At 44.9% G+C, this 26,681-nt stretch overlaps 1 protein-coding gene across 1 annotated transcript in view; it reads right to left on the bottom strand.

The window, feature by feature from the left end:
• Positions 1–2,326: 2,326 nt before the first annotated feature.
• Positions 2,327–26,681, bottom strand: part of LOC115373866 (collagen alpha-6(VI) chain-like) — a 46,611-nt gene continuing 22,256 nt past the window's right edge. Inside the window, exons 21-40 of the mRNA XM_030072472.1 lie at positions 24,594–24,647; positions 23,781–23,816; positions 23,577–23,639; positions 21,441–21,503; positions 19,657–19,719; positions 19,156–19,218; positions 19,022–19,072; positions 18,427–18,462; positions 17,576–17,638; positions 17,425–17,487; positions 14,125–14,160; positions 13,991–14,027; positions 13,622–13,633; positions 11,929–12,422; positions 11,141–11,237; positions 8,828–9,508; positions 8,181–8,274; positions 7,822–7,970; positions 4,026–4,073; positions 2,327–3,532 (exon numbers count right to left, since the gene is read on the bottom strand). Of these exons, the coding sequence (XP_029928332.1) occupies positions 3,357–3,532; positions 4,026–4,073; positions 7,822–7,970; positions 8,181–8,274; positions 8,828–9,508; positions 11,141–11,237; positions 11,929–12,422; positions 13,622–13,633; positions 13,991–14,027; positions 14,125–14,160; positions 17,425–17,487; positions 17,576–17,638; positions 18,427–18,462; positions 19,022–19,072; positions 19,156–19,218; positions 19,657–19,719; positions 21,441–21,503; positions 23,577–23,639; positions 23,781–23,816; positions 24,594–24,647 (2,379 nt within the window). The 3' untranslated portion in view covers positions 2,327–3,356. The remainder of the gene's footprint in view (positions 3,533–4,025; positions 4,074–7,821; positions 7,971–8,180; positions 8,275–8,827; positions 9,509–11,140; positions 11,238–11,928; positions 12,423–13,621; positions 13,634–13,990; positions 14,028–14,124; positions 14,161–17,424; positions 17,488–17,575; positions 17,639–18,426; positions 18,463–19,021; positions 19,073–19,155; positions 19,219–19,656; positions 19,720–21,440; positions 21,504–23,576; positions 23,640–23,780; positions 23,817–24,593; positions 24,648–26,681) is intronic.

The following is a 26,681-nucleotide window of genomic DNA, read 5'->3' on the forward strand; positions in this document are numbered from 1 at the left end:
TGACTCTGGTTGACTCTGGTGCTAGCCTAGAGTGAAGAGACCCATCCAATATGGCGGCGACGCTGCTCACGTTCCAGCACGTCATGAGGCGTCTACGTATATTATGTCTATGGCTGCATCCACCTCCGTGACCACGACCTGACGCAGACTGATGACATCAGCATCACATTCTGCTGATGTTTACTAAACTCAGTGTGACCCGAGTGGACACATGGAGATTTTAGACTACTTTCTGGTTTATTAGTTTTAATCAATCAATTTGTATCTGACCAATCAGTGAGCAGCTGCATGTCAGCTCATGACAATAACACAGAATGTAGAATTACATCAAGCAGAAGAGACACATGCAGCAAACACACAGCAGACAGGTTTGACAAATGAAAGATCTGCTCTTTCCATCTAATTCTAACCCTAATTCTCATTCATTGTAAACAGTTCATCACTCTGAAAAATTATATTATGATTTCAAAATATGTTTTTTTCCCCTTTCCCAAAGCACATTCAAACCACATCCAAAGTGCAGAGCCATGCGAGCAGGAAGACACACAGCCTGGCTGCAATTCCAAAGATTTATTTATTCATTGTTTATTGTTTATGTTTTTTACCATGAAGCCGGCGGGTTCATTGCCCCACCCAGCGAAGTGAGCCCACGCCTCCACAGCCGGCAGAGCGACGACCTGCAGGCGGCACTGCAGGCAAACAAGTGATGTGTGTGTGTGTGTGTGTGTGTGTGTGTGTGCAGACATGAGTATCCACACATTCAACACCTCCTGGCCTCACCTGGTGCTGCTCGATTCCAACAGAAATCATAATCAGGATTATTTTGGTCGCCACTGAGATGACGCTTCTCGAATATGACGACTGCTGGACGTCGTGGATTTAGTGAACTTGAACTGGTGAAGAAAACAAAACTAAAAAGCCTTGAACTTTTCATACGATCGAGCACGGCTGCAGTGGACGAAGAAGTTAAAGGGGCTTTACTTTTCTCTAGTTTTTGATCCTTTACTGTTTTATCATAAATCATTTCCATTCAGTGGCTGCTGGACTGTATGGAACAAATAAGACTGTTGACTGGTGCAGTGTGTGTCTGTGTGTGTGTGTGTGTGTGTGTGTGTGTGTGTGTGTGTGTGTGTTTCCATGGACAAATGTTCCTATTTGAAATGAAATGAGCAGAGCTGCTGCTGTCTGAACGCTGGACAAAAGGCTGAGCTGCTCCTGGTTCTAAAGGCTGGACTGAGTCTCTTCATTAGTCCTGGCTGTTTTGGGCGTAACCTGCAGTAAACCAATGAACTTCTCTGCAGAAGAAACGGATCTGATCAAGAAACTCAAAGCTTTGAGTCCTGCTCCCTGATCTGAAGCTCAGCCGGACGGCATGTCGCTGCGCCCCGACGCTGCACGTCCTGCCTGCTGTTTGCTGTTCCTCATCAGACTCGCTCGCTCCCCGCCATCTTGGCTCGGGCTGGACTCAACATGTCAACGGCTGTGTGAGAGGGAGGCGACGGGAGAAAAACGCACCGCACATGGAAACAGAATGCAGCACGAGAGAAGTTTAATCCCGATTATTTTGTTCTCAGACTTGTTGGACGGCAAACTCTGCTACTATTGAAAACTAAAATTAGACCAATCACCTGTCCCGTCTCCATAAACCACCGTCACACCACGTCGCTGTGAAGCTGACAGCCACATGAGTTTAATCTTTCACGGAATGACGAGAGATTGACTATCTGTGAGTCTGGCTTTTCAAAATGCAACATTCATGCAATCATTTCCAGGTTTCAGATTTGTTTTTGTGAATTTATCACAGTCCCCTGAGGTTTTACTGTTGGTGCATCGTTAACATGTCAAGTCGTGATGCAAACCCACGTCAGGACTTTCATTTGATGCTTGATCCAGAGAAAGCCACAGAAAACAGCTGGGCTGCACAGAAGTGAAGTTGGCATGCAGGCTGCACGTGAGGCCGGCCTCAGCAGCAGCTGCAGGTCTGATGGCAGGGCTGCAGACAGACACCAGCTCAGCGCACCTGAGGCCGCAGGTACAGACCTCGCCCACAGCCCGTGATCATAAATACACTAAACGCTGAAGAAGAGAAATGATGAACATTTCCTGAACTGTCTGATTTATCGAGACCTTCAGGTTCTGTTTGCCATGCAGGGAGATAGTTGAAGTAAAAAAAAGGCTAAACAGGATGAGAGAGAGTCATTTCAACAAGCATGTCTATGGTTACTTGTCGGGGCTGACGAGGTGTGGACGTGGAGCTCATTAACATGAACACAATGACAGTGACGCCGCCTTTCCACCTCTGTGAGTACAAAACTTTTATTAGTGCTCATCTTTTATACATCTGGCCTCTGACTTCACAACTTAGCACCTGATGCTTCTGATTCGCTGAAGGAACCTGGAACAAGACGTTTCCTGTGTCGCCGGCCGGGTCCATGTGGAACAGTGGAGCGGTAAACAGTCAATCATTTTCTAAAGGAAAACATCAATGAAAAAAAAAAAAAAAACAGCACTCCAGTGGGTGCTAAACAAGAATGAAGGTACTCTGTGGCTGAGGAATAAAATAACACATGAATATTCAAGAAAAAATACTATAGCAGCTGTTCCCTGTGATCAAAGTGTTAATAAACCTTTAATAAATCTTTATTCAGGGGCCGGTCTGATCAGGGGCCCAAACGCAACAACAGGGCCGCTGAATAAAGGCTTTTCACTTCAATATCACACAGGAGATCTGCCTCGGTACGACGGCGCATCAGGGCCACTGCGGGGAAGAAAAGCGGTTGTTGTTGATGTTGTAAATTTACAAGGAAAAAGTAGTTTTTCTTCTGCTCTCATTTAGTAAGAAGTAAATGCTGCTGATCTTCCCATCAGCCTATTCAGGAGAAAAGAACACACTGAGTTTGTCTCATAAATTTTCCAATTTAATCTTGGAAATTCTGAGTTTTTTTCTCAGAATATTACCCCCCAGCTTCATCATTTTTTCTCTCTCTACAGCGGCCGTGATGCGCCGTCACAGCCTTGGTGTTGCATATATTTTCTAAGGCACCTTGTGTTTTCCTGATACATGTGGTGTGTTTTCAGTCTTAACGCCATCGAGGCCCAAGCGTCTCGTTTTTCACTGCAGACAAAAACCGGATTGAGCCACTGGTTTCCTGGGTCAGACCGGCGGCTGCAGGGTTTGCTGTTTCCAGTGAAAAGCTGCAGACTCTTGGCCCTCAGAGCTGATCCAGAGGCAGCCGGCGTCTCCCCAACTGCCTCTAAACCAGCAGGAGCCCATGATGTCTCCGGAGGCTTCTGATGGTGCGTCGCTCCGCCCGGGACGATGTCTTTGTCAGCGCTCCGCTTCCTCCTCCTTGTCTTCATCGGCTCTTGGTCACACAGAGGTGCTCGCACTCCTCCTGCGTCGGGAAGCGGTTGCCGTTGCCGCCGCAGCCGCCGTACCAGAAGCGAGAACATTCGCTCTGCACGGTGTCAAAGTACCACATCATGGTGTAGTTCTGGCAGCCGCCGGCATCCTGGCGGAGGAAGCAGGCGTCTGCACGGACACAAAAATACAACAAAATCACAAATACAAAACACATTTAACTGAAATAAAAATAGAAACGAGACTTCGGGAACCCTGGAGGCAATACAGAAAATAAAACATGCTTTATTAAACTTACATTTACATTTTTTATTGAACTTATTGTAGCACAGGCTCATTATTTCAGGAATTGTGCATGACTGATATTTTTTTTTATTATTTATTATTTTTGAATTAACATTTTAAAAAATTCTCATGTACTCCCCTAAGGGGACGCGTACCCCCATTTGAGAACCACTACTGGAAATAATGGTAGAACAATCACTCACACATAGCTTGGGATCGTATAAATGTCTAACGAAATGAATCCTGAGTAAATTCACTTGGATTAAGTCAAAAATTGGAGAAAAAAAGTGATTTGCAAGTTGGCCAAAAAGAAATAAATGATGGTATTGATGAGATATGGCTGCATGGCTCAGCCCTGCTGCCGGCTGCCGGCCCTCACCTGTGGACAGGACGTCGCTCGGCTCGGCTCTCAGCACGGAGCTCGGATCTGTCAAAGCACACAACCAGCCACAAGTCACACATTTCATCAGCAATATAGAATCAATGTGTAATCAATATGTAATCAGAGAGTCGCTTGCCGTGCGTCAAGCCTGCAGCCACTGACCTCAGCAAACTCTACAGTGGTAGAAAAAAGTTTTCGGACACCCTTAAAATTTTACACAATCTCAAATATTATCATGAAGTATTTGTGGAAAAATCTTTTTTGTGTTTCAAAAGGTGTGACTGCATTAGACAGATACAAACAAATACAAATTATATTTTTTGTTTATTGTTTACAAGAAAAACTAACAAAACTAAATTCATAACAGTTTAAATATGTCAGTTCTCAACATTGTCGGTATCAAAGTCAACAAATAACAGACAATGTGTTCAAAACTGAACAAAAAATAAATAAACCATCACATCATCAAATTAACATTTAGTAGTCCTGCCACTGGCACGTAATAGAGCTCTAATCCTGGCTGGCATGTTCCCCACGAGCCTTTCACACTGTTGAGGGGTAATCTTGTCCCATTCTTCTTGAATTACTGCTTTTAATTCTTCTAAATTCTTTGGTTTATGCTTTGAAACAGACCTTTTGATAATCCACCACAGATTTTCAATGGGGCTCATGTCCGGGGATTGAGCTGGCCACTCCAAGACCTGGATACTGTGCTCCTGCAGCCAAGCTCTGCTGGCCTTGGATGTGAGGCGAGGGGCATTATCTTGCTGAAACATCCAGTTTTTACCTCGATGGAACAGTGCACGCGCAGAAAGGAGCATGTGGGCTTTGAGAACGGTACAATACTTGGCAGAGTTCATTGTGCCATCACAGACAGTGAGATGACCAACACCAGCAGCACTCATGATCCCCAAACCATGATACTGCCTCCACCACGCTTGACAGTAGGTACTGTACATGCTGGAGATAATGCTTCGCCTGGCCTTCTGCGGACCCTCACATTAGTAGGAGGAAGATAAAGCTGGAAACTGAACTCATCTGACCACAGAATCTTCTTCCAGTTCCTGGACGCCGGGCTAACCTCTGTCTCTCATTGATCAGGGGCTTCTTGATAGCCTTGTAGGACCTTAAGCCCTGATCTAAAAGTCGGCCACGTACAGTGCTGGTGGAACACTGGACACCAGTTTGGTTTGACCTCTGCTGCTGAAGCTCCTGTGATGTCATTGGGCGGTTTTGCCTGCGGTCATTTCTTGCTGAAGAAACCCTTGGACGCCCAGATCTTGGTTTGTCTTCCAAGCTGTTGGTTCGTCTGTATTTCTGCAGAGTGGATCCAGCTGCTGAAGGACTGCATCTGCACTTCCTGGCTATCTGGCGGCAGCTGGACCCTTCCTGGCTGAGAATCTTTATCTTCAGGCGTGTTTCCTGCATTAGGTTCCTTGTTTTAGCCGTTTTTGTGTCTGAAGAACTTTCAGATGTGCTGCTTTATACAGACACGAAGCTTGGCAACAAAAATTTTGTCTTTTAATAAATAGAACGACCTTCATCACTGGTACCAAAATGACCCAATACTCAAAATTTCTTATGTATTTTAATGGAACCAATCAAGTTGAAGTTTTTAATGGCTTTTTTAGGATTTGTTTAGTATTTTGGCTGTGACTGTACTAAAAGAAATTGCACTTGAAGACCTAAGAGTGATTCTTAATGCAATATTTCACAAATGCATGGGGTGTCCGAAAACTTTTTTCCACCACTGTACTTGCAGCGATAAGGAAAACTATTTTCCCAGTTTTTTCCACATAAATTTGTAACTTTATAATCTAAGGAGTTTTTTTTCTCATAAATTTGTGAGTTAATCTCAATAAATAGAGCACTTGAACCTCAGAGAATATCCACATTTTTCTCTCATGGTGAGGGTTGACACAATAGCAGAAAGTCAGTGGTCGATACCAGCAGCACCAGAGACTGTTCCACTGTTCTCCATACCCGCTTCCATACCACGGAGAAAAAAAAGAAAAAATCCTATTTACTTCAACATCCACTGCTTTATTAAAATCTGTTGAACATTCAAGTATTTAAAACAAACAATAAGTCATCTGTGCTTAAATTACAACTTCTTAGATTGCACAGAATTCCACCTGCAGTGTCCAGCAGAGACATGACAGAAATATGGAAATAATAAACAGGCTTATATATAATTAGAAAAAGAAACAGCTTCTTAACGGGAAACTTCGATGGCATCGTTTGCATATTTTGTTTTTGTGAATTTATCACAGTCCCCTGATGAAAATCCTTCCATCCCCGCCTCTCGCTGTGTTTCTGCTGGACGAGCCGAGGCTCAGGTGTGTTTGTCTCTTCCTTGGCCACACCTGAACGAGCGTAAATCGTGTGTATACTGCCCCCTTCAGTTCCACAAGAATATGTTACGGCCCGCTGAAGGCTCAAGCTAAATAAATACTACATCTGAATAAATACATGTGGTGTCTGCAGTGCCATAGAAAGCGGGTGCGGTCATGTTTTTGGGCTGCTGGCATCGACGTGGTATTGAAGTTTCACTTTTTGTGACATCACCGCTCAGAATATGGGTCCATCATTTGTTTCTCTACAGTGGCACTAATATGCCATCATACTTTCAAATTAATATTAAGGGGGAAAAGTGGTTTGTGCATCTGGCCTAATGTGTAAAAAGGACTTACAACAGCCTCGACACGTCTGGAAACACTCCTCTGGCTTTTTAAAGTATTATTATTGTTATATTAGTTGTTATATAATTATATAATATGTGATATTATTACTGTTGTGGGACACAGGACATAAAATCTTCCTGACGAGCTTGGAGCTTCTTGCAGGATCGTGCCTGAGGCAGGATGTTTAGTGGCTGAAGTGTGTGAGCTGCTGCCTTGTATCCATCGTCTTGTCAACATAATAATAACACTAAGAAATATTCATTTTAATTAATTATAATTAATTATACATTAACAGCATGCACCTTTATGCTATAGATATTTTGTAGATCTATTTCATTATAAATATAGTCTATGCAAAGGTTCACAGCTGAAAGGTCTGCAGATATATTTTATTATATTTTAGTTTTTATTACTCCTTATAGGATATCCACGGGTTTTTCTTTTTTATAACGGGAAGAAAAGTTTCCATGACCTGAAAAAACTACAAAACGAGAGGAAAAAAAACAACAGCTTTTTGCTAAATGCATTGATGTCTTGGAGTTCCATTTTTGCATTTTGAAGAGGGATTTTTTTGCCTGTGGATTGTGATGGAAAGGATTTTTCAGTTTCTCATGGAGTTTTTTAAGGGACATTTCAAGTTGTATAAAGTGGGAAGTTGACATAATAGATTTAATAAATCTGTTTAATGGAGGCAATTCTTTTTGTTTATTGACTTTTTGGGAGTAAAGGTTTAAGGTAGTGTTTTATCCCATCTGTAGCACCTGTGTGCCAACACACCTCTGTGATCTAACACAGCACACACTCTGTCACAGAGCTAGAGCCGGTGCAGGTGTGAGACGTGAGAAGCTCTGCTGGAGGAGGAAACATGCCGGAGCTACAGCACGACTCATGCACACACACGTGTCTCACATGTAGGGTTAGTTCATGTGCAGTGTGATGAAACACACATTAAAAAATGAAAACAGAGAAGTTAGAAAACAGCGCAGATGCAATCAGGCAGGAGCGGGACGTCCTGAGCAAAGCTGGTGCACAGCTGTATCCAAAATGCTGTATTTTGTGTGTGTGTGTGTGTGTGTGTGTGTGTGTGTGTGTGTGTGTGTGCGCACTACCGATCAGGTTAGGTCGTGAGGGGACACTCTGTGCGTCTCCTCTGGACAAAGTGTCGATGACATCCAGCTGGCCGGCCTGCGTCGCCGCTCCTGTCTGCTCCTGAAACTCCTCCTCTTCCTCCTCCGCCATCAGCTCCGCCTCGCCCTGCCTGTACACACACACACACACATACACACACACACACACGTACATTACTTGACATCACAAGCACATGATTCAACATCCAGTGAATATAATAGCAGTAGCATTTGTTCAGCTGTTAGAATCATCACTTTTATTATCATCATTATTATCATTATTATTGAGGTAAATCACCAGATTACTGAAGTGCATGTAAAAACAGTGACTGTTCTGTTACCCGTCCAAAAACACTTCCTGTCCTTGTCCCTGCTGGCTCTCCAGCTGGTCGCAGGTTCGTTTGAGAGAGGCAGGTGGGTACGTGTTCATTCCCCCTGAGACAGATCCAAGTTAACACCATGTCACTTCCAACATTTACACACAAAACTCTAATGTTCAAATCTTGCATGATTCTGATCACGTCTAATCTGAGGGCGTTTTCACACCTGCAGTCCAGCTGCTGTGGGTCAAATCAGTGGGGCAGTTGACACTTTCTTCATTATCGCGGGACTCAATTGGGCTTTATGCTTCTTTATTGCATCATGTGAATCCTGGCTTTGTTGCATTCCTGTGTTGCTAGCTGCTAGTTGCTAACACTACCATGTTAGTTTCAATGCGCACCTGAGCTACGGAGGCCTACCGCTTCCTGTAGTTTGGTCAAATCTAAGTTGGTTCACATTCACACCACCAACCGACCGCTCCAGAGTTTCAGACCTCCTCAGTGGGGTCTGGGTCTGGATGTTTTGGTTCACACCCGAGAGCGATTGGTTTCACGGCTGCCCAAACAAACCAAACCAACAGCGTAAACGCACCAGAGCTGGATTAAATCAGACTAAATGAGGCAGGTGTGAAAACGCCCTGAAAGTGGCTCCCCTGTGTGTCTCTTACTGTTGAGGACGTTGAGGAAGACCCTGAGGAAGCGCTGGGCGTAGCCCTGCTCCTCCAGCTTCAGATGACCAACATGGATCAGATGCTGCTGGACGGGCAGGCTGGCCAGCTCCTCCACCTCTGTCCGATTATAGTGCTCTCCCACGGCCACCACGAACAGCGCCACCCCCTGGCACTTGGCCTTCTGGGAGATGTAGTGCAGCTTGGCCCGGTCCCAGTGGGCCGTCTCGGCGCCCACCACGACCAGCAGCAGCTTGTTCCTCCTGGGCTTGTTGGCCTTGAGCAGCACCTCCCTGAGGGCAAACTCCAGCGTGTGTCCCAGCGCCGAGGGGCCGCCCTGCTGCTGCATGCTCTGCACCAGGTGCCTCTTCATCAGCCCCCGATCCTGGTAGCCCTGCAGGTCGAACTCCAGCTTGGCCGCCGGGCCGGCCGTTGACGCCCCCCCATACAGCCGGCCGCTCTGCTGCACGATGGCCACCCGGGCCTGGTCGTCGGCCCGGCGGGGCTGCGGGCTCACGGCCAGCTGCTCCAACACGGAGCCCAGCAGCTGCTGGACGCCGGCATACTGGTCGGCCTGGATCTCCCTGGAGCCGTCCACCACCATGGCCAAGTCCACATCAACCGCCTGGGGTCTCGGGACCTCCTGGACGCCGGCACACTCCTGCAGAGGCCTGCAGGGGTCTGCAGAAACACAGCAGCCAGCCACTTTATTTTGAAAAATGAACACCGGAGTCATCACACGCCTGTTTGCTTCTACTGCTGCGCGCTCAAGAGTGGAGGCGGTAAGAAGCAGAGGCAGAGAAAAGGGCGAGAGAAAGGTACCTACGCAAGATTAAGTTTAATCATTTTTTTTGTTCGAGCCTGTGAAAACAACCCTAATGTTATCGTTAATGTTAACATTGCATTGTTACCGACTGTAACGTTTAACGTTAAGGATGCACAATTTGGCCTTCACGTGTTACGTTTCACATACATTTTGAAAAACGGCACTACATAGCTTAATGCAGTGCCGTCGTCAGGCATGGGCTTCCGGAGCTCTAGCCCCGAATATTTTTTCGGTAGCCCCGAACGTCACAGAGTCCCGGGCTTTCACATAGCACGCGTACGGTGCAGACCTCGGCCGGCGCCTGTACACACTGCGCCAAAGTTGAAAATTTTTAAGTTGGGCGCAGAGCCCTGTGATGTAACCTCGGCGTGTCCAATAGGAGAGAATAGTGGAATAAGGAAAAAATCTGGTGGATTTTGGCAGAACGGCAAAACAACAATGGAGGAAAGCATCACTGTGGCTGTCTCTCTGTGTGCAGAGCTGTGGGATACCAGACTACAGTCCTACCATGACCTCATTAATAAAAGCCCAATCATGGAGAGGGATATCAAACAATTTGGGAATACCAGGTGTGTTTTTAAATTTTATTTTGCAATCAAAGACCAATACTGTTGTACACTGAAGTAAATGATTTACTACACAGACAGGAGGTGTATGTTTACATGTTTATGACGATCACCTTTCTGCAAAAATAAAAAAAGCCTGAGTTCTACATGTTGGTATGGCTACTGACATTATTATTCACCAGTTACAGTTGATAAATCCTGCAATACTGAAAAGAGAGCTTTTCATCACTGTCATATGCTCAATCATAATTATGTTAACTCAGTCAGCCACAGACAGTGACTTTATGGGCATCTACATGTAATCTACAAAATTAGCACTTAAAAAAGACAAACAAATTAATTTCATTCTGCACGTGCACATTAAATAGGGTCAAATTCTGTGCGCGTGCATGCAAAATTTGACATGTAATGTTAGATAAGGGAGGTTCAATGTTCTTGATTTATCACGTTATGCCCTCAAGTTCTGAGGAATAGAAATGATACTGATGTGTACCGTGCCACTGTAATATTTAAATGTTCCTAATGTTACCTGCGTGATATAACGTTACCACCCCCACCCCCCACCCCGAAGCCCTCCCCCACAGTTTCGAAAAATCCTGGAGGAAACCCTGACAGCAGCATCATCCTCCAACATCTTGCTGAGGGGCTTCAAATGCTCCTGGACTGACTGCCCTTAACTGGCACCACATATAAAGTCTATGGTTAAAGAGGAACGCAATAGTTGCATGTTTTTTTGTTGTAATCTGAGTTGTAATCTGAATACTAAGTAGTCTTAAGATACAACCTATCTGGAAAACAGTCCAATCACTGTGCCAATGCAAGCCGTCCATCTTGAACAGGACCAGATGCTGACAGCAGCAGCACCAAACTTGCTGTCTCTTGTTAGATGTGTGTGTGCCTTGACTGAGCCTCGCTGCTTACCGTAGCAGATGGCACAGTGCTGGACCCTCCTCAGCCCAGCAGCCAGGTTCTGCGACCTCCCCAGCACCGTGAAGATGGAGTTCCCCGTGTCATCAGCCTGAGACAAAACAGCCATCGTCATTTCTCACAGCTCAGTCTCTGCCTGCCAGAGGTACAAAGCTCTCTGAATAATTCTCAGAGGGATTTCCTCTGGCTTGTGGACAGTTGGTGACACAATCTAAAATCCACAAATCCGCTCGTCTTCCAAGTTGCACTCCCTTCTGCACAATCCAAGCATCATTTATCTCAGTGCTTCAGCATCTTTCATTTCACTGTTATCTGAGATCATGATGTAGTTTATGACCCAAGTAACTTTATTCAAGCGCAACTTCATCGTCTCAGCACTGAAAAGTTCAGGCAAGAGACATTAATATAATCTGAGCTAAAAAGGGAGAATGAGTGCACAAGGAGCTGGAATGAAGAAATGGGTTCAGCGGAGGAAACCTCCTCCTGCTGTTTTGATTGTACTGGATAATGTCTTCAGCTCTGATGCAGCGCAGTGATTATAGCAAGAATTTACTAAAAAAAAAAAAAAAGAAAACAATAATAAATATTCATCTGGATTTGAGATCTGGAGAAGAAAATGTTGTTGGCAATAGAGCCAGGCAGGAATGATAACTGCTGACTGGACGTTCAAACTTTCTTTCTGGAGACTACAACATCTGGTTTGGATGCAGAATGCCTGAGAGGGAGTGCCCAAGTGTAAATTACATGCCATCGGTTACCTGTGCAGGTGAAACCACACCCACCTCAAATGCCTGCCGGATGGCAGGGCTGCTCTGCAGAGAGACGACCACCGGGACGATGTTGGAGGCCCGGTACTCCATCACCGCAGTGACGATGTCAGATGAGTCCTGGGACGGCCCGCTGGAGAAGAAGACAGCCACCTTCCTCATCCTCACCCCTTGCCGGACACGCTTGAAGATATTGTGGCCCACGTAGCGCATGGCCGCACCCAGGTGGCGCCGGCTGGCCGTGCGCTCCAGGGCAACGTTCTTCACGGCGTCGATCAGCTGCTTCTTGCGGCGGTAGTCCTGGAAACGGATCAGATACTTGGTGTGGGCGCTGTAGCCCACCACGGCCACGCGGGCGCCGGTCGGACAGTTACTCTCGGCAATGGCGATGTCCTCCAGCAGGGAGAGGAGGGCGGAGCGCATCCTTTCAAAGGCGGCCGGGGTCACGTCCTCGGACATGTCCAGGCCGAACACCAGCTCGGTGGGATAGGCCGGACACGCCATCCGATCTGCAGCAGAGGAAGGAGAGTTAGAGGAACCAAACCTTCATACACACCATGTTTCACAGCAGCAACACACTCCTGCTGCTCACACTCAGGCCCCGGCCGAGGAGCTAACGCTGGCCAAATCACCTTTTAAATCACTGCTCAGCACTTTTATGAACCGGCTGTTGGATAGTGTCATATTTTATTCTGTTTATTTACTCTCCTCCCCATTGCCTTGCACTGCTTTAAATATTGCTGTTTTTTTTCCCCTGTGCTCACCTCATGCTGTTTCTTCTTTCCTCTGCACACCCTTCTAATGATTCGGTAAAGAACTTTCTCTACAAAATTGATATATAAGTAAAGTTTATTAACATTCCAAATTTTGCTAAGGAGTCAAAGTACAGCTTTCTTACACAGTGAGTTAAAAAAGAAGCTTGACACTGATTTGCCTTTTCTTTACAATGACTCTTTAAAATATTGTAGGTGGTCAAAATTCTTGTGGATCAAATATTTAGTGAAGGACCATAGGACTTAGGACTATATTCTAATATCAAAGTGCATTTTGGTGATAAATCGGGGGTAACATCTCCACATCCATCTGATCGATCACCATGAAATTTGGTGACAACATCTATGTTGCCAAGAGAATGAAACCTGTCAGTTCTGGTGATCTTACAGTGACTAGGTAAGTGAGAAACATTTATTTGTAAAGCACATTTAAACAGCTCAAGCTGACCAAAGCGCTTTGCAAGAGGACATCAAATACAAAGCTGCTGGTTTTTTTTTTTTTTTTTTCTTCTTGAAAATGCTTAGTTTAAGTTTAGTTTTCATGAGCTTCAGTGTTAGTTTTAGTCTTTTATGTAATATGGGTTTTTTGTCAGGGACAAAAAGGTTAGTGAAAGTAAAAATATTAAATCGTTTTCAAAAATGTCCTCACTGAGGAAAGACAAACAACCAAATAAACTGACAGATGAAAACTTTAAGACAATTTGTTTTAGTTAATTATATAACCCCATAATACAGTTTCTGTTAGTGATCATTTTTTGTAAAGCCTCATTTTTATTTTTATTTTAGTTGAGAAAAATGTTTTTTTCATTTAGTTTCCATTATTTCATTAGTCGGTCAGCCAGACTGCAGAGAAAGACAAGATGGTTCTCCTGTCATCTGGTTCCCTCAAACTAACAGGTTCTCATGAATAAGAAAGACAACATGAGTGTACTTACCAAAGGAGCATGCTGTGGGGGAGAGAAGAACATCATGAGAGATGAGCTGGGATTACTGGACGATACAGGACAGTATACTTTCACAAAAACTGATTCATAAAATTCAGTGTTTTTTGTGGCATGAGCACTTTGAACTCGAGTGACAAGAACCCAGTTTGATCAGGAACGGGGCAAAAGATAAACTTTTTAACACATAGATTTGAAGTGATGCTAAATTGTTCCACTGAAAATATCCTTGATAGTTTCAGCTGTGGGTGGTTGTTTACCATCCAGTCACTGAGTTTGACTTCTGAGTTCATTAAAATAATAAACTGCTACTTGACTAGAGCCGATCGGCTGATTTTCTGAGTGTGTGTCGGTGACACTCACCACAGTTGTCTCTGATGTAGGTGATCAGTTGGCATTCCTGAGACAAGACAAACATGAGGTCTGGATGTCGTGAACAAGATCTGATTGGGCAGCGCTGAAAGTTTCAAAGTTTAAAAAGTTTGAAATGAACTTACAGTCATGGCTCTGACTCCTGGAGGACCTCTGGGACCCTGAAGGCAGAGGAGAGCAACCACAACCCTGTCATTCAGTCACCATCATTATCATTATCATCATCATCATCACCATCATCATTATCATCATCACCATCAGGTCATGTGTACTGATATTTTCAGGCATGTGTTTTTTATCACTGCCTTTGGTTTAAAATGGCAGACAACAGAGTGTGCAAGTAAATGGGATATTGTCTACATCCCTAGCATCTATGCTGGGAGTTCCACAGGGGTCAATTTTAGGGCCACTGCTTTTCTGTATATATAGTAATGACTTGCCCTCTGTCTGTAGGGGCATAAATATTATTATGTATGCTGATGACACTGTTTTATATACCCATGGGAAAAGTGCAACAGAAGTGGCCTTGTTCTTTACTAATAGGTGTAAAGTTAAAACTTATCCTGAGATTTTAGTAAATGGGCAAAAAATAAAACATGTAGAGCAATTTAAATATCTCAGGGTAACTCTAGATCCAACACTCAGCTTTAAAGGCCATGTCAAAAAGCTGAGAAATATACTAAAATGTAATTGAGCAAATTTTAGATATATGAGAAACTCTCTAACCATTGAGGCATCAAGTACATACTTAAATGCAATGATCATCCCCACCTCCTGTACATGTATTACATCTTGGTCTCAAGCATGTAAAACAGTTGCGTAACCCCTAGAGTCATTGTACAAAAGCAGCCTCAAGATTCATGACAAAAAAACATGTCATTACTATCATTGTCATGTACTTGCTAAATATGGCACCCTTAACTTTGAAAACTGAAGAAAACATTCAAATATATCTCTAATACACAAAATCATTCACAGTGTTACTGCTCCCCCTCTGAAAAAGTTTGTAATACTCTGCTCCGAAAAAACTGTGCGAGCAGCTCCAAGAATTACGAGGGGTGAGTGTAGCATCCCACAATGTAGAACTCAATTTGGGAGTTCTTCCTTCTCATGTGTGGCCATGAGGCAGTGGAATGTCCTTCCCGCAGAATATACACTACCAGTCAAAAGTTTGGACACACCTTCTCATTCAATGTTTTTTCTTTATTTTCACTACTTTCTACATTGTAGATACATACTGAAGACATCAAATATATGAAGTAAGATACATGGAATTATGTAGCAAAGAAAAAAAATGTTAAATAACTCTAAATATGTTTTATATTTTAGACACATCTCTACATCAACTATACAGAGGAGACTGCACCAATCAGGCCTTTATGGTCAAACAGCTGCTAAGAAACCACTATTAAGGAAAAGCAACAAGCAGATTTGTTTAGGCCAAGAAACACAAGGAATGTCCATTCTTTGTGTTACTTGGCCCAAACAAATTGGAAATCTGTGCTTTGGTCTGATTAGTCCAAATTTGAGATCTTTGGTTTCACCCGCCGTGTCTTTGTGAGACGCAGAAAAGGTGAATGGATGGATTCCACATGCCTGGTTCCCACCGTGAAGCATGGGGGAGGAGGTGTGATGGTGTGGAGGTGCTTCACTGGTGACACTGCTGGGGATTTATTCAAAATTGAAGGCACACTGAACCAGCATGGCTACCACAGCATCCTGCAGCGCCATGCCATCCCATCCGGTTTGCGTTTAGTTGGACCATCATTTATTTTTCAACAGGACAATGACCCCAAACACACCTCCAGGCTGTGTAAGGGCTATTCGAAGGAGAGTGATGGAGTGCTGCACCAGATGACCTGGCCTCCACAGTCACCGGACCTGAACCCAATCCAGATGGTTTGGGGTGAGCTGGACCGCAGAGTGAAGGCAAAGGGGCCAACAAGTGCTAAACACCTCTGGGAACTCCTTCAAGACTGCTGGAAAACCATTTCAGGTGACTACCTCTTGAAGCTCATCGAGAGAAGAGTGTGCAAAGCAGTAATCAAAGCAAAGGGTGGCCATTTTTAAGAAACTAGAATATAAAACATGTTTTAAGTTATTTCACACTTTTTTTTTTACTACATGATTCCATATGTGTTCAATCATAGTTTTGATACCTTCAGTTAGAATCTACAATGTAAATAGTCATGAAAATAAAGAAAAAACATTAAATGAGAAGGTGTGTCCAAACTTTTGACTGGTAGTGTATCTTATGTACAAATCAAAGAGCTGGTTATTTAGTAAGCAAGTTTGCACACATCTGTGAGATATATGTGAGTGTGTGTGTGTATGAATGTGGTTTCTAGAGGGTTGGATTGTACTCTACTTGTGCTTGTGTTTGAGTGCGTGTGCTGGTGGGTGGGTGGGGGTGATGGGCTGTTGGCACTCTTGTTCCTTGTTACTCTGTTTCTTTTGCTTCTGCGTTTTATCTACTGTGGCCACCATCTCATTTCTAGTCCTGTTAAATCTCTTTTTAGAATTGTTCATTTTTATACTGTCATACCTGCCCAGGGACTACAGGTGGAAATTAGCAACTGCTGCTATAACCTAGCCCAAGACATCTTTTCTTGTCCTACAAGATTAATGTTTATTTGTGCATCATCCCTGTTTCAAATAAATAAATTCCTATCCTATCCTATGTGTCACCACTCCCAGCCGGTGTTAAACGGCATCACACATCGGCTCACGGTCCCAGGCCTGGTTGGTTCTGTACACTGTTTAAGGAGCATGCCAGCGTTTTGGGTGAAATGGCCTTTTAGTGACTGTTTCTGACCCAAACTGAGACAAGGGGCTCTACTTTATGTCTCTGAGCTCCTGGCCTGCAGAGGGCGCTACAGGGCATTCAGACCCAGTCCAAGTCCACTTCTGCTGTTTGGACGGCAGCAAAAAGAGTCGCGCCGCTTCACCGGCTGGAGGAGAGGTTTCACCTCCGTACGTCCAAATCAACACACATCTTTATATGAAAAAACTCAGAAGTCAGATGGTGGCGCTGTAACCTCTGAACACATTTATCCTTCAGTCTCCTCACACCACTGGAGGTGGAGGAAGATCCACCACAAACTAACTTCTCCACCTTCTCTGCTTTGTGTTTTTTAATTCCAGATCCACATGATGGGCTGTGTGAATCCGACCGCTCCCGAGCTGCTGGAAGGTTTAATCGTCTCTGTGACAGAGCCGGGCCGGCGGCCACAGACCTCCAGTGTGTGTTGGGCTTCAGGGTGTGTGTTCAGGTAGTATCTTTCATATGCAGCTCTGATTTGTTTGCCATATCTCAGTATATCTCTTTAAAATGACATGTTGAAACCCACTGGCCTTTCACTCAAATGAAGGTCACAGAAATAAAAACGCCCCCTCCTCCAACAAACCCTCCATCGTGCACTCACCCTGTGTCCCGGCAGTCCAGAGTCTCCGGGCACGCCGGGTTCTCCCGGCTGGCCTGTGTTCCCCTGCGTCCGTCAAATCAACAAAACAAGTCAATACTGTCAGTTTCTTAAGTAATGAAGAATAAAAATACTCAGGCGGGGTGTCACTCACCCCTCGGCCGACGTTTCCTTTGCGGCCTGGAAATCCTTTGGTTCCCGGCTCTCCGGCCTCACCCTGCGCACCCGAAACACAGCCAGAATAAACATCAGCAGGAAACTCTGCAGCGTTTCTCACAGTTACATTAACAGCTATGTGTATGGCGACACATATTATTTTTTTGTTTGTTTAATCTTTTTCCTCTGTGTTATCTTTGGACATTGAGAGAAAAGAAAACAGCTTTAATTTGAAGAGTTCATCATTTTCTGATCAGACAGACAAACTTCTGCTGTTTGAACACTGTCTCTCATCTCTTTTGGACAGATATGAGTATGTAGATAAATGTAGTATCACAGTTATTTATTATTCTCAGTATGCAGCCACATTCGATGCAACACAGTGACCTAAAAAGCCTAAAATGTCGGTCTCTTATTTTGAAGCTGTCCCTCAGTCGTTCCCATGGGAGTCGACTCGGCTCCGCCGACTAAATGAGCATCAGACTGACGTGACCGACAGGAAGCAGCCGCCACACAGATATTAATGCCTGCTCCCAGCAGATTTGTAGTCGCGCTCTGAAAAACCACAAAAGCGACGGCTCGTTTCTTCTCGGCTGTAAATTCTTGTGAAAGCCTCCGAGGGAGGGACTCGGGTTTTGTTGCTGTCAAATATTTTGTACATTGGAGATAAGAGCCGCCTCGCTCTTTATCTCTCGTTTCTTCTCCCTGCTCGTCTCTAAGCCGCTCACGTCTGTGATGTCAGGAGGATCATCTGTCTGCTGTGACCTCTGACCTTTCTGCCTCCTGAAACAGGAACATGTGATGTGGTTTGTTGAAAGTCGGAGATCAGAGGAACACGAGTGAACTCACCTGAGAGCCAGGATAGCCCGGGAAGCCAGGATCCCCCTGTGCAGAGACAAACTCTCAGTGAACGAGCAACTGTTCCATCAAATAAAAGACTGCAGCTCGTGCAACCCTTTCTTCATCATCATCATCATCATCATCATCATCATCAAATCACCATCATACACTGAGGGGGCGGAGCCAAACTAAACACACAGAGAAAAAACTCCTGGTGCCGCAATCCCATTTGTTCAAATCCAACTTGGTGCGGCTCAGACAGCCAATCACCTCCAGGAAGCTTCCTGCCTCAGTGCCAACCGGGTGCCGCCCCTTTTCAAACACACATGGCCTAGCCAATCACAGCTCTGGTATGTCTGCGCATGTTCTCATTGGTCCAGGTCATCGGCTTCTCAGGGAAACCGCATCAGGTCGCCTGGACTGAGTTTTATGTCCTGAAGACGTTTGGCCTCGTATCCAAGCGGCTTCATCACTTCATGCTGTTACTGGACCAGATCAGCCTTTCTTACCGATAGAGGGCGCTGTTCCTCCAGAGCAAACAGAGCTCAGGAAGCAGCGGGGCTGATGGGAAATGTAGTTTTAATTCATTGGAGCTGGTTCCTACCTTGGCACCTTTGGACCCAGCAAGTCCGTATCCGTCTCTGCCGTCCTGCCCCTGGATCACAGCACAGAGAGAAATTACACACACACACACACACACACACACACACACACACACACACACACACAGCTCCTTACCGGCATGCCTCTGGCTCCCAGTGGTCCTGGAATTCCCTGAACACCTGGATCTCCAGGTTGACCCTTCAACAACAAACAACATCATCATCATCATCATCATCATCATCATCATCATCATCATCATCATCATCATCATCAGGAGCTGTTTGCTCTATCAAACTGATATGATATTTTTCTGTATGTTATCCAGTCACCTTGTTTTTCTAATTTAATCCATGTGTTCCAGTTGAATACAACTGAATCTAAAATTAATCTAATATAAAATCTAATCTGTTATGATCTAATCTAATGGAAAATAATCCAATCAATTTGGCTCAGTTTAATCTGATGGTCAAATCTAAACTTCTCATCTAATCCCAGTGCCAGTTTGTCTAGTCTGGTCAGGTCTAATCTAGTTTAATCTGATGTAGTCTGGTTCTGTGCTCGCTTAATCTGATTTAATCAGCTGTTGGCGTGTGTGTTGGGTCATGGAGGCGTGACACAGGAAGTGATGTCACACACCTTCTGTCCGTTAGCGCCGCGTCGTCCAGTGGATCCTTTGCTCCCAGCTGATCCTGGAGCTCCCTGCAGCGAAACCAGCAGAGCCAGACCAGTTCAGACCAGTTCAGACCAATTCAGACCAGTCAGACCAATTCAGACCAGTTCAGACCAGTTCAGACCAGTCAGACCAGTTCAGACCAGTTCAGACCAGCTCAGACCAGCTCAGACCAGTCAGACCAGTTCAGACCAATTCAGACCAGTCAGACCAGCTCAGACCAGTCAGACCAGTTCAGACCAGTTCAGACCAGTCAGACCAGTTCAGACCAGCTCAGACCAGCTCAGACCAGTTCAGACCAGTTCAGACCAGTTCCACCAACACACTCATCTACCGCTGACGTCTGACTGCTAAGGAGCATTCAACATGCAGCCTGATTTAATTTCTTCTCATGAAAAATCACAGAGAAATGAACACACGTCAGGCGGCGGGCCTCTTCTCCTCACATCTGACACCTTCATCTTTATTATTTATTATTTCAAATCAATCAATTTGGATCTGACCAATCAATGAGCAGCTGCATGTTAACTCATGACAATAACACAGAATGTAGAATTAGAAGAGACACATGCAGCAAACACACAGCAGGCAGGTTTGACTTTTACCTGCCAGAAGGAAATAAAAGCTGCTCTTTCCATATTTTCTCTGCAAAAAATCTGCTTTCATGTCGACCTTTTGATTTTCTGACAGCAGCTTTGATAAACTGACCCCAGCCTGCTGGCTGTCACTTTACTGCTGACGGACAGTTTGTAGAGCTACTTTATCATGAATCCTTCATTTATCATATCATAGAAACCTCTTACTTTGCTTATTACAGAGTTGTTAATAATTGGATGTAAATATTTCAGTTCAAGCCATCTGCGCTCTCTCCTCCTGTTTCCATGTTTCTCCTCGGACAGACGAAGACTTGACCTCGTGTTGTCGCTGTGAGGGTTGAACAGCACGTGCTGTCAAAATGTTTTTTGCTCAGCGCTAAAATCCTGTAAGGTGCTCTGGATTTGGTTCAAATGTCTCAGCCGGACTCTGCAGCTGAGCTCCAGACTCGATGCTGCTCAGCTCCTCTGCTTTGGTTTCTCTGCTCAGACTGCTGTGCCACATACCTTCTGTGTAGTTTTATTTACTCTATACTGTGAATAAAGTGTTTCAAACTCATGTTACCTGAGTACACTGAGCACCGCTTATTCCCCAGACTCGTTTTGAGGAATGAAGCCTGGACCTCCTGAGGTCTTGTGGCCTGATGACTGACTGAAGCTGATCTGTTCTGACAACATTAACAAACTACATGCATGCATCATAAATAAGATAAGTGGAGGGCAGGCCAAACCATGTGGATTGGACTCAAGAACCATTTCCAAAAAAAATAAATAAATAAATAAAGTGCTAATCAGAACCAGCTTTTTGTTGTTGTGGTTAAAAACATGATGGCAGCTGCCAACACGAGCTGCAGTGTGGCGCTGACTCTCTGACTCTGTGTTACCAACTCACAAATCCTGTCAGATGAGTTATGACTGAAAAACAGTTTCTGACTCATTCCTCATAATTCAAACCAGAGTCACTGCACTTCCAGACTTCAGCTGTAAGCGGCTGCCAAGACGTAAGACACGCTGTGATTAAGGCGTCAGATATGACAACCGCAAATTTGCAAACACTCTCTCTTGTTCATTAGCAGATTGTTGAAAATAATGCTGACCTCTGGAGCGTTTTAAAACCAACACCTGAGTGTCAACTTGGGAATAAACAAGGTACTGACCTGAGGTCCAGGCAGGCCCACCACTCCTCTGGGTCCAGGCTGACTTCTGACCCCTCTGTCTCCCTGCAGAGACAACAGGAAGCAGTTTAGACAGAGAACACACTCTCATGGCTCTACTTTATCTCTCTGAGTCTGTTTGAACTCCCTTTAACAGCCAGGTGTGTCACACCTTGGTGGGCTGCTGTTCTAATGGAGGATTCTCCAGGTAAGAAGGAAGGAGACGGAGTGAAAGCTCCCGAGCAGATCAGGACTCCATCTGAGCTCCCTGAGGTGAAGCAGCGTCCCTGCCCTGTGTGTGGGACAAGCAGAGCGGACGCTCGCCGGCGCCCCCTATGGAGGCCACCATCACTGTCTGATAGTGAGCTTCAGACAGCAGAGAGACCTGCAGCACTGACCTCAGAGCTGCTGTTTGCTGCTCAGTCACTTTCAGCAGCGCAGCAACACTGCTCTGAGGTCAGCTCATTTTCAGAGCAACACGCCCAGGGAGCTCAGAGGGACAGGAGACACTCTGCTGTTTCCAAAAGGGGGCGCTGCACGGGGACATGACACCTGAGCCGTTTGGACACTAGAAAACACACCTGAGTTGCGCTCAGAGCCTTTTATGTTATGTTTCATGTTTTTATGTTTTTATGTTTATCTACATCTCATGTTCATGTGTTCATCTACATGTTCACACACAGAAATAATCCAGTTCAGTGATGTTTTAGAACATTTAACACAAAACCAAAGTGTGATTGGGGCATCCAGGAACACACACACACACACACACACACACACCCCAACATGTTTTTCTGATGAATTTCCCTGGAAGTTTCCCCAGCAGCCAAATGTTTCCCAGATCTGCCAGACTCTGTGTCCTGGATCCAGATCCTGACCTCAGCCTCCTCTGACTGAACTTCTGCTGGAGGCTGATGCTCCTCTGAGCTCGGAGACAACCCTCCCCCAAACACCCCTCCCCCCGCTGGACAGAGGGACGGCCGTCTCCATGTCTTTGTGTTTGTTTGAGCCTGTCGGATTTTCACCGGGTCCCTGAACTGGCCTGTTTTCCCCGCGTGTGAAAGCTGTTGGCTAACCAGTGAGGAGGCTGATTCTGGGCTTCCTGCAGCTTGTTGCAGCAGCTGAACACGATCTGCCCGTCAGCCGGGCTGGAAGGCCACATGCAGACCGACCACCGACCACATGACAGTTTGAGATGCTTCTGACGAGCGGGAGAGTCAGTGCAACGCCGCTTTCTGCAGGCTTGATGCCTGCATCAACAAACTGACAGGCAGAAAACATGCAGTCAGCCTGAAAGCTGAGCTCCTCTGCTGCAGCTCAGAGATCCACATTATTCCAGCAGCAGGGACCTCAGGAGGCCGACTGAGGCACTATGAAGATAAATCCTTGTCATTTGCCTTTAAAGACCAGCCCTGTGTTTCAACATGCATGTGATCAAGCGACTAATGGCGCTTTCCCACAAGCGCCTACTCGACTCGGCTCGACTCGACTCTGCTCGGTTTGTAAGCTTTTCCATCAGGTGGTGGTACCTGGTACCAGGTACTATTTTAGTACATACTTGGCCGGGGAGCTGAGTCGAGCTGAGTCAAGCCAAAACGTGACGTAAACGCCGTGCAGGCCACTGATTGGATGGGGAGCGGCGACACATGAGAGCGACTCCTTCACAAAAACCAAACCTGGCATTTAAAAAGGAAACAGCAACAGTGACCGTGTGCATTGATCATCACTGAAGTCAGCGAAGTCGGAAAATGGCGAGCAAACCGAGTAGGTGCTCGTGGAAAAGCAGATAACAGGAGACACAACCAATCTTTGAAATCAGAAATAAAAAAAAATCAGTTAAGGCCATGAAAATGTACATTATAGTATTGAGTTACAGTCCGTTGATGATGCGTTCACCTCATAAACCCTGACACACTGCTCTGCCCAGCACCAGAGGGCACAAGTCACTTTTCAAAGAACAACAGAATCAGCATCAGGATACAGACCCCGTGCTCCTGTGTTTACTTCAGCATCAGATCCTAACCACATTTTGCAGAATTACATCTGTCTATATCTATATATCTATATCTCTCTATAGATATAGATATATAGATAGATAGATATGAACTGAACCCTCTGGCCTGCCGTCTGCTCAGTTACCTGGGATCCCGAGGCACCAGGGCTCCCTCGCTCTCCTGGATCTCCAGGCTCTCCAACAGTACCCTGCAAAATACACACACACACGCACGCACGCACACACACACACACACACACACACACACACACACACACACACACACACAGTAAGGGCAACAGGTGTGTCAAAGGGGCAGGTGTGTGGAGTGAGCAGGGAGTGTTACGTACCTTTGGGCCCGGCGGTCCTCTTCTTCCATCTGGACCCTGCAGAGCAACACAGCACGCAGAGTTATTATGCTTATTAAACTGATTATTCGTTTATTGTTTGTTCCTGGTTTCCTGTCAGACGGTGCTCAGCTGATCAGAGCACATCATGCAGCAGGTGAGGTTCCTCACTGCAGGTGCAAAACATGACACTTTGTTCATGTTGTGCTTCATCAGGGTCCGGCTTGTCAACAGTTTCAGTGTGTGTGAGTCTGTGTGTGTGTGTGTGTGTGTGTGTGTGTGTGTGTGTGTGTGAGACAGCAGTCAGAGTGGAGAGGGACGGCTGCACTACAGAATCCACCTCTGCCTCCACGTGAACGGCTTCAGATGCTGCCATCATCATGTTCTGACCCTTAAACTCTCCAAATAATGAACAAGCACAGTGTTTATTCCAGATTTATGACGAGAATAACTCAAATTAATCTCCAGGTTCCAGCTTTCAGACGATGTTCACCACCTCTGCTTTTCTTCTACTATTGACCTTTGGCCTCCCTCTGAAGACCCCCTGACTTCACCCCACCCCCCATCCTGATCCTAATTATTTTTTACTATATTATATATATTGTAAATATTTTGTGCTTATTTGGGTTAATGTTGAACTTTACTGTCCATCTAAACGCTTCCTGTTTATCAACCTGACAGACACTGAGGCTGTCATACACACATGTAAGATAATACAATATAATATTATATAATATTATATAATACAATAAAATACAATACAGTACAATATAATATAATATAATATAATATAATATAATGAAGGTAAAATCTCACCAGGTTTCCGATGATTCCACTTCCACCAGGAAGTCCATCGTCTCCAGGATCTCCCTGTGTGTGTGTGTGTGTGTGTGTGTGTGTGTGTGTGTGTGTGTGTGTGTGTGTGTGTGTGTGTGTGTGCATGTCAGAGAAAGAGAGGAGCAGAGTTAGACAAAAAGCAAACAAAACAACACGTGCTCTCAGTCCTCACACTGATATGGCCACCAAGTGTGTGATGGAATTTGGTCGGCCAAGCAGCCAATCCCGAGTCTCCAAACGGTTGCCGGGGGAAACGACTGGCACGCAGAACGATGCGATATGGCACAGTTTCTCAAATGGGGGTACTCGTACCCCTTGGGGTATGTGGAAGAACTACAGGGGGTACGTGAGATTTTTAAAAAATATACAACACATAGATCTGACCGAGCCATCTGATTGGTCAATCAGACGTTTAGAATGTGCTCAAATGAGCATGGCAGCACGCCTAGCCGTGCTCAAATGAAAAATACCTCATCACTGAAAATATTACTCCGCCTATATCTTATTGCCCAAGTCTGTGTGGTTTCCATGGCAACACGAAACGTTTCACTGAAACTCGCATCAAAAGCCGCTGTCAGCTTTGTTCTCCTGCATAATGGACCATTTTGTCAATTTTGATTTATTTGTCGACCTAAGTTTGGATAAATGGCTGAACGAGGAAGACAAGACAGAAGAGAAAAAGGAGAGATACACGAGAGTGACGAGTGAAGAGCTGGATCAGCTGGAGAGGTCAGGAAATGAAGCCGGTACGGCCCGGTCAACGTCTTGGGCCGTCAAATGTCTCCAAGACTACCTGACAAACACCGGGCAGACAGCTGATTTCTCACCTGTAAGGAAAGAAGAGCTGAGCAAGATCCTCTGTGAATTTTATGGAGCTTTAATTTCTATAATAAAGAGAATGAAATTCCTCAGCAGGTTCAGCACCACGGACAGTACCTGCTGAGGCGGATTCAGCACCACGGACAGTACCTGCTGAGGCGGATTCAGCACCACGGACAGTACCTGCTGAGGCGGATTCAGCACCACGGACAGTACCTGCTGAGGCGGATTCAGCACCACGGACAGTACCTGTCAGATTTTCCAATCAGATGTGCTGCTGTAACTTTGTTCTTGTTATTAATGTGTTAATGTTATCAGTTATTAATTAGCCTATTAATCGTTATTAATTTGTTTATTCTTTATGAGTTTCCTAGGCCATTGATTGAATTAATTTGTCAATTTGTTTGCATCTGTACATTGAAATGAACATTTAATAAATCAACACATCTGTGAAACTGTGGTCTTTATTTCAGAGGTAAATTGATAACAGCCTGAAAAGGTGATTCTATAACTCTGTTCAGCCTTAATGTGACTGCTTACTGTCCTTACTTTTGCTGCTTAGCCACATTAATCAGAGCTGACGTTAAATTGGAGTGACACACCCCCAGCTGAAATAAAACATCTGCTGGTGAGTTTATGAAAAGACAGATGTTTGTTGTGGCGCCGACACTGGAAAGCAGTAGCCTGTATTTAAATATAACTGTTAATATAAGTTGGTTGTCGATAAAGATCAGTTGTGCTGCTGAGTCGTTGTCATGGCAACTGTCAGATTAAAAATGACTGAGAAGTCGGCAGAAGTATAACTATCAGTCCATGAAAAAATGATTTTTTTTCCAGTGGATATTCTAGTTCCAACATGATTGAGCTAGCAGAGCAGTTTTGTGTTGCTGTGTGTGTATTTATTCAGTTTTGGGAAATCATGATGTCTAGAAAACATGATAAGCCCAAGTTGGCTGCTGACAAGGACTAGTTACCGTCAGATCTCATGTATTTCCACTGTAACGGAGAGACTACTAGCAAAAAACTTTGATATTTTGAGAGTGACATGCCCAATGTATGAAAACATTTTAATTATATATTTTATTTTGTTGGTAATAGTTGTATAGTCGCATTATTACACTTGAGGGTGTGCATGACCGTCATTATTGTCACTTCACACCCTCTCGTGTAATAATGCTTAAATAGGCCTATATGTTAAAAAATAGCATCCATACAATGTTCCTTAAAAATCATTATTTAGCCTAATAA

This window comes from Myripristis murdjan, chromosome 16 (assembly GCF_902150065.1).
Source record: "Myripristis murdjan chromosome 16, fMyrMur1.1, whole genome shotgun sequence".
Classification (NCBI taxonomy): Eukaryota; Metazoa; Chordata; class Actinopteri; order Holocentriformes; family Holocentridae; genus Myripristis; species Myripristis murdjan.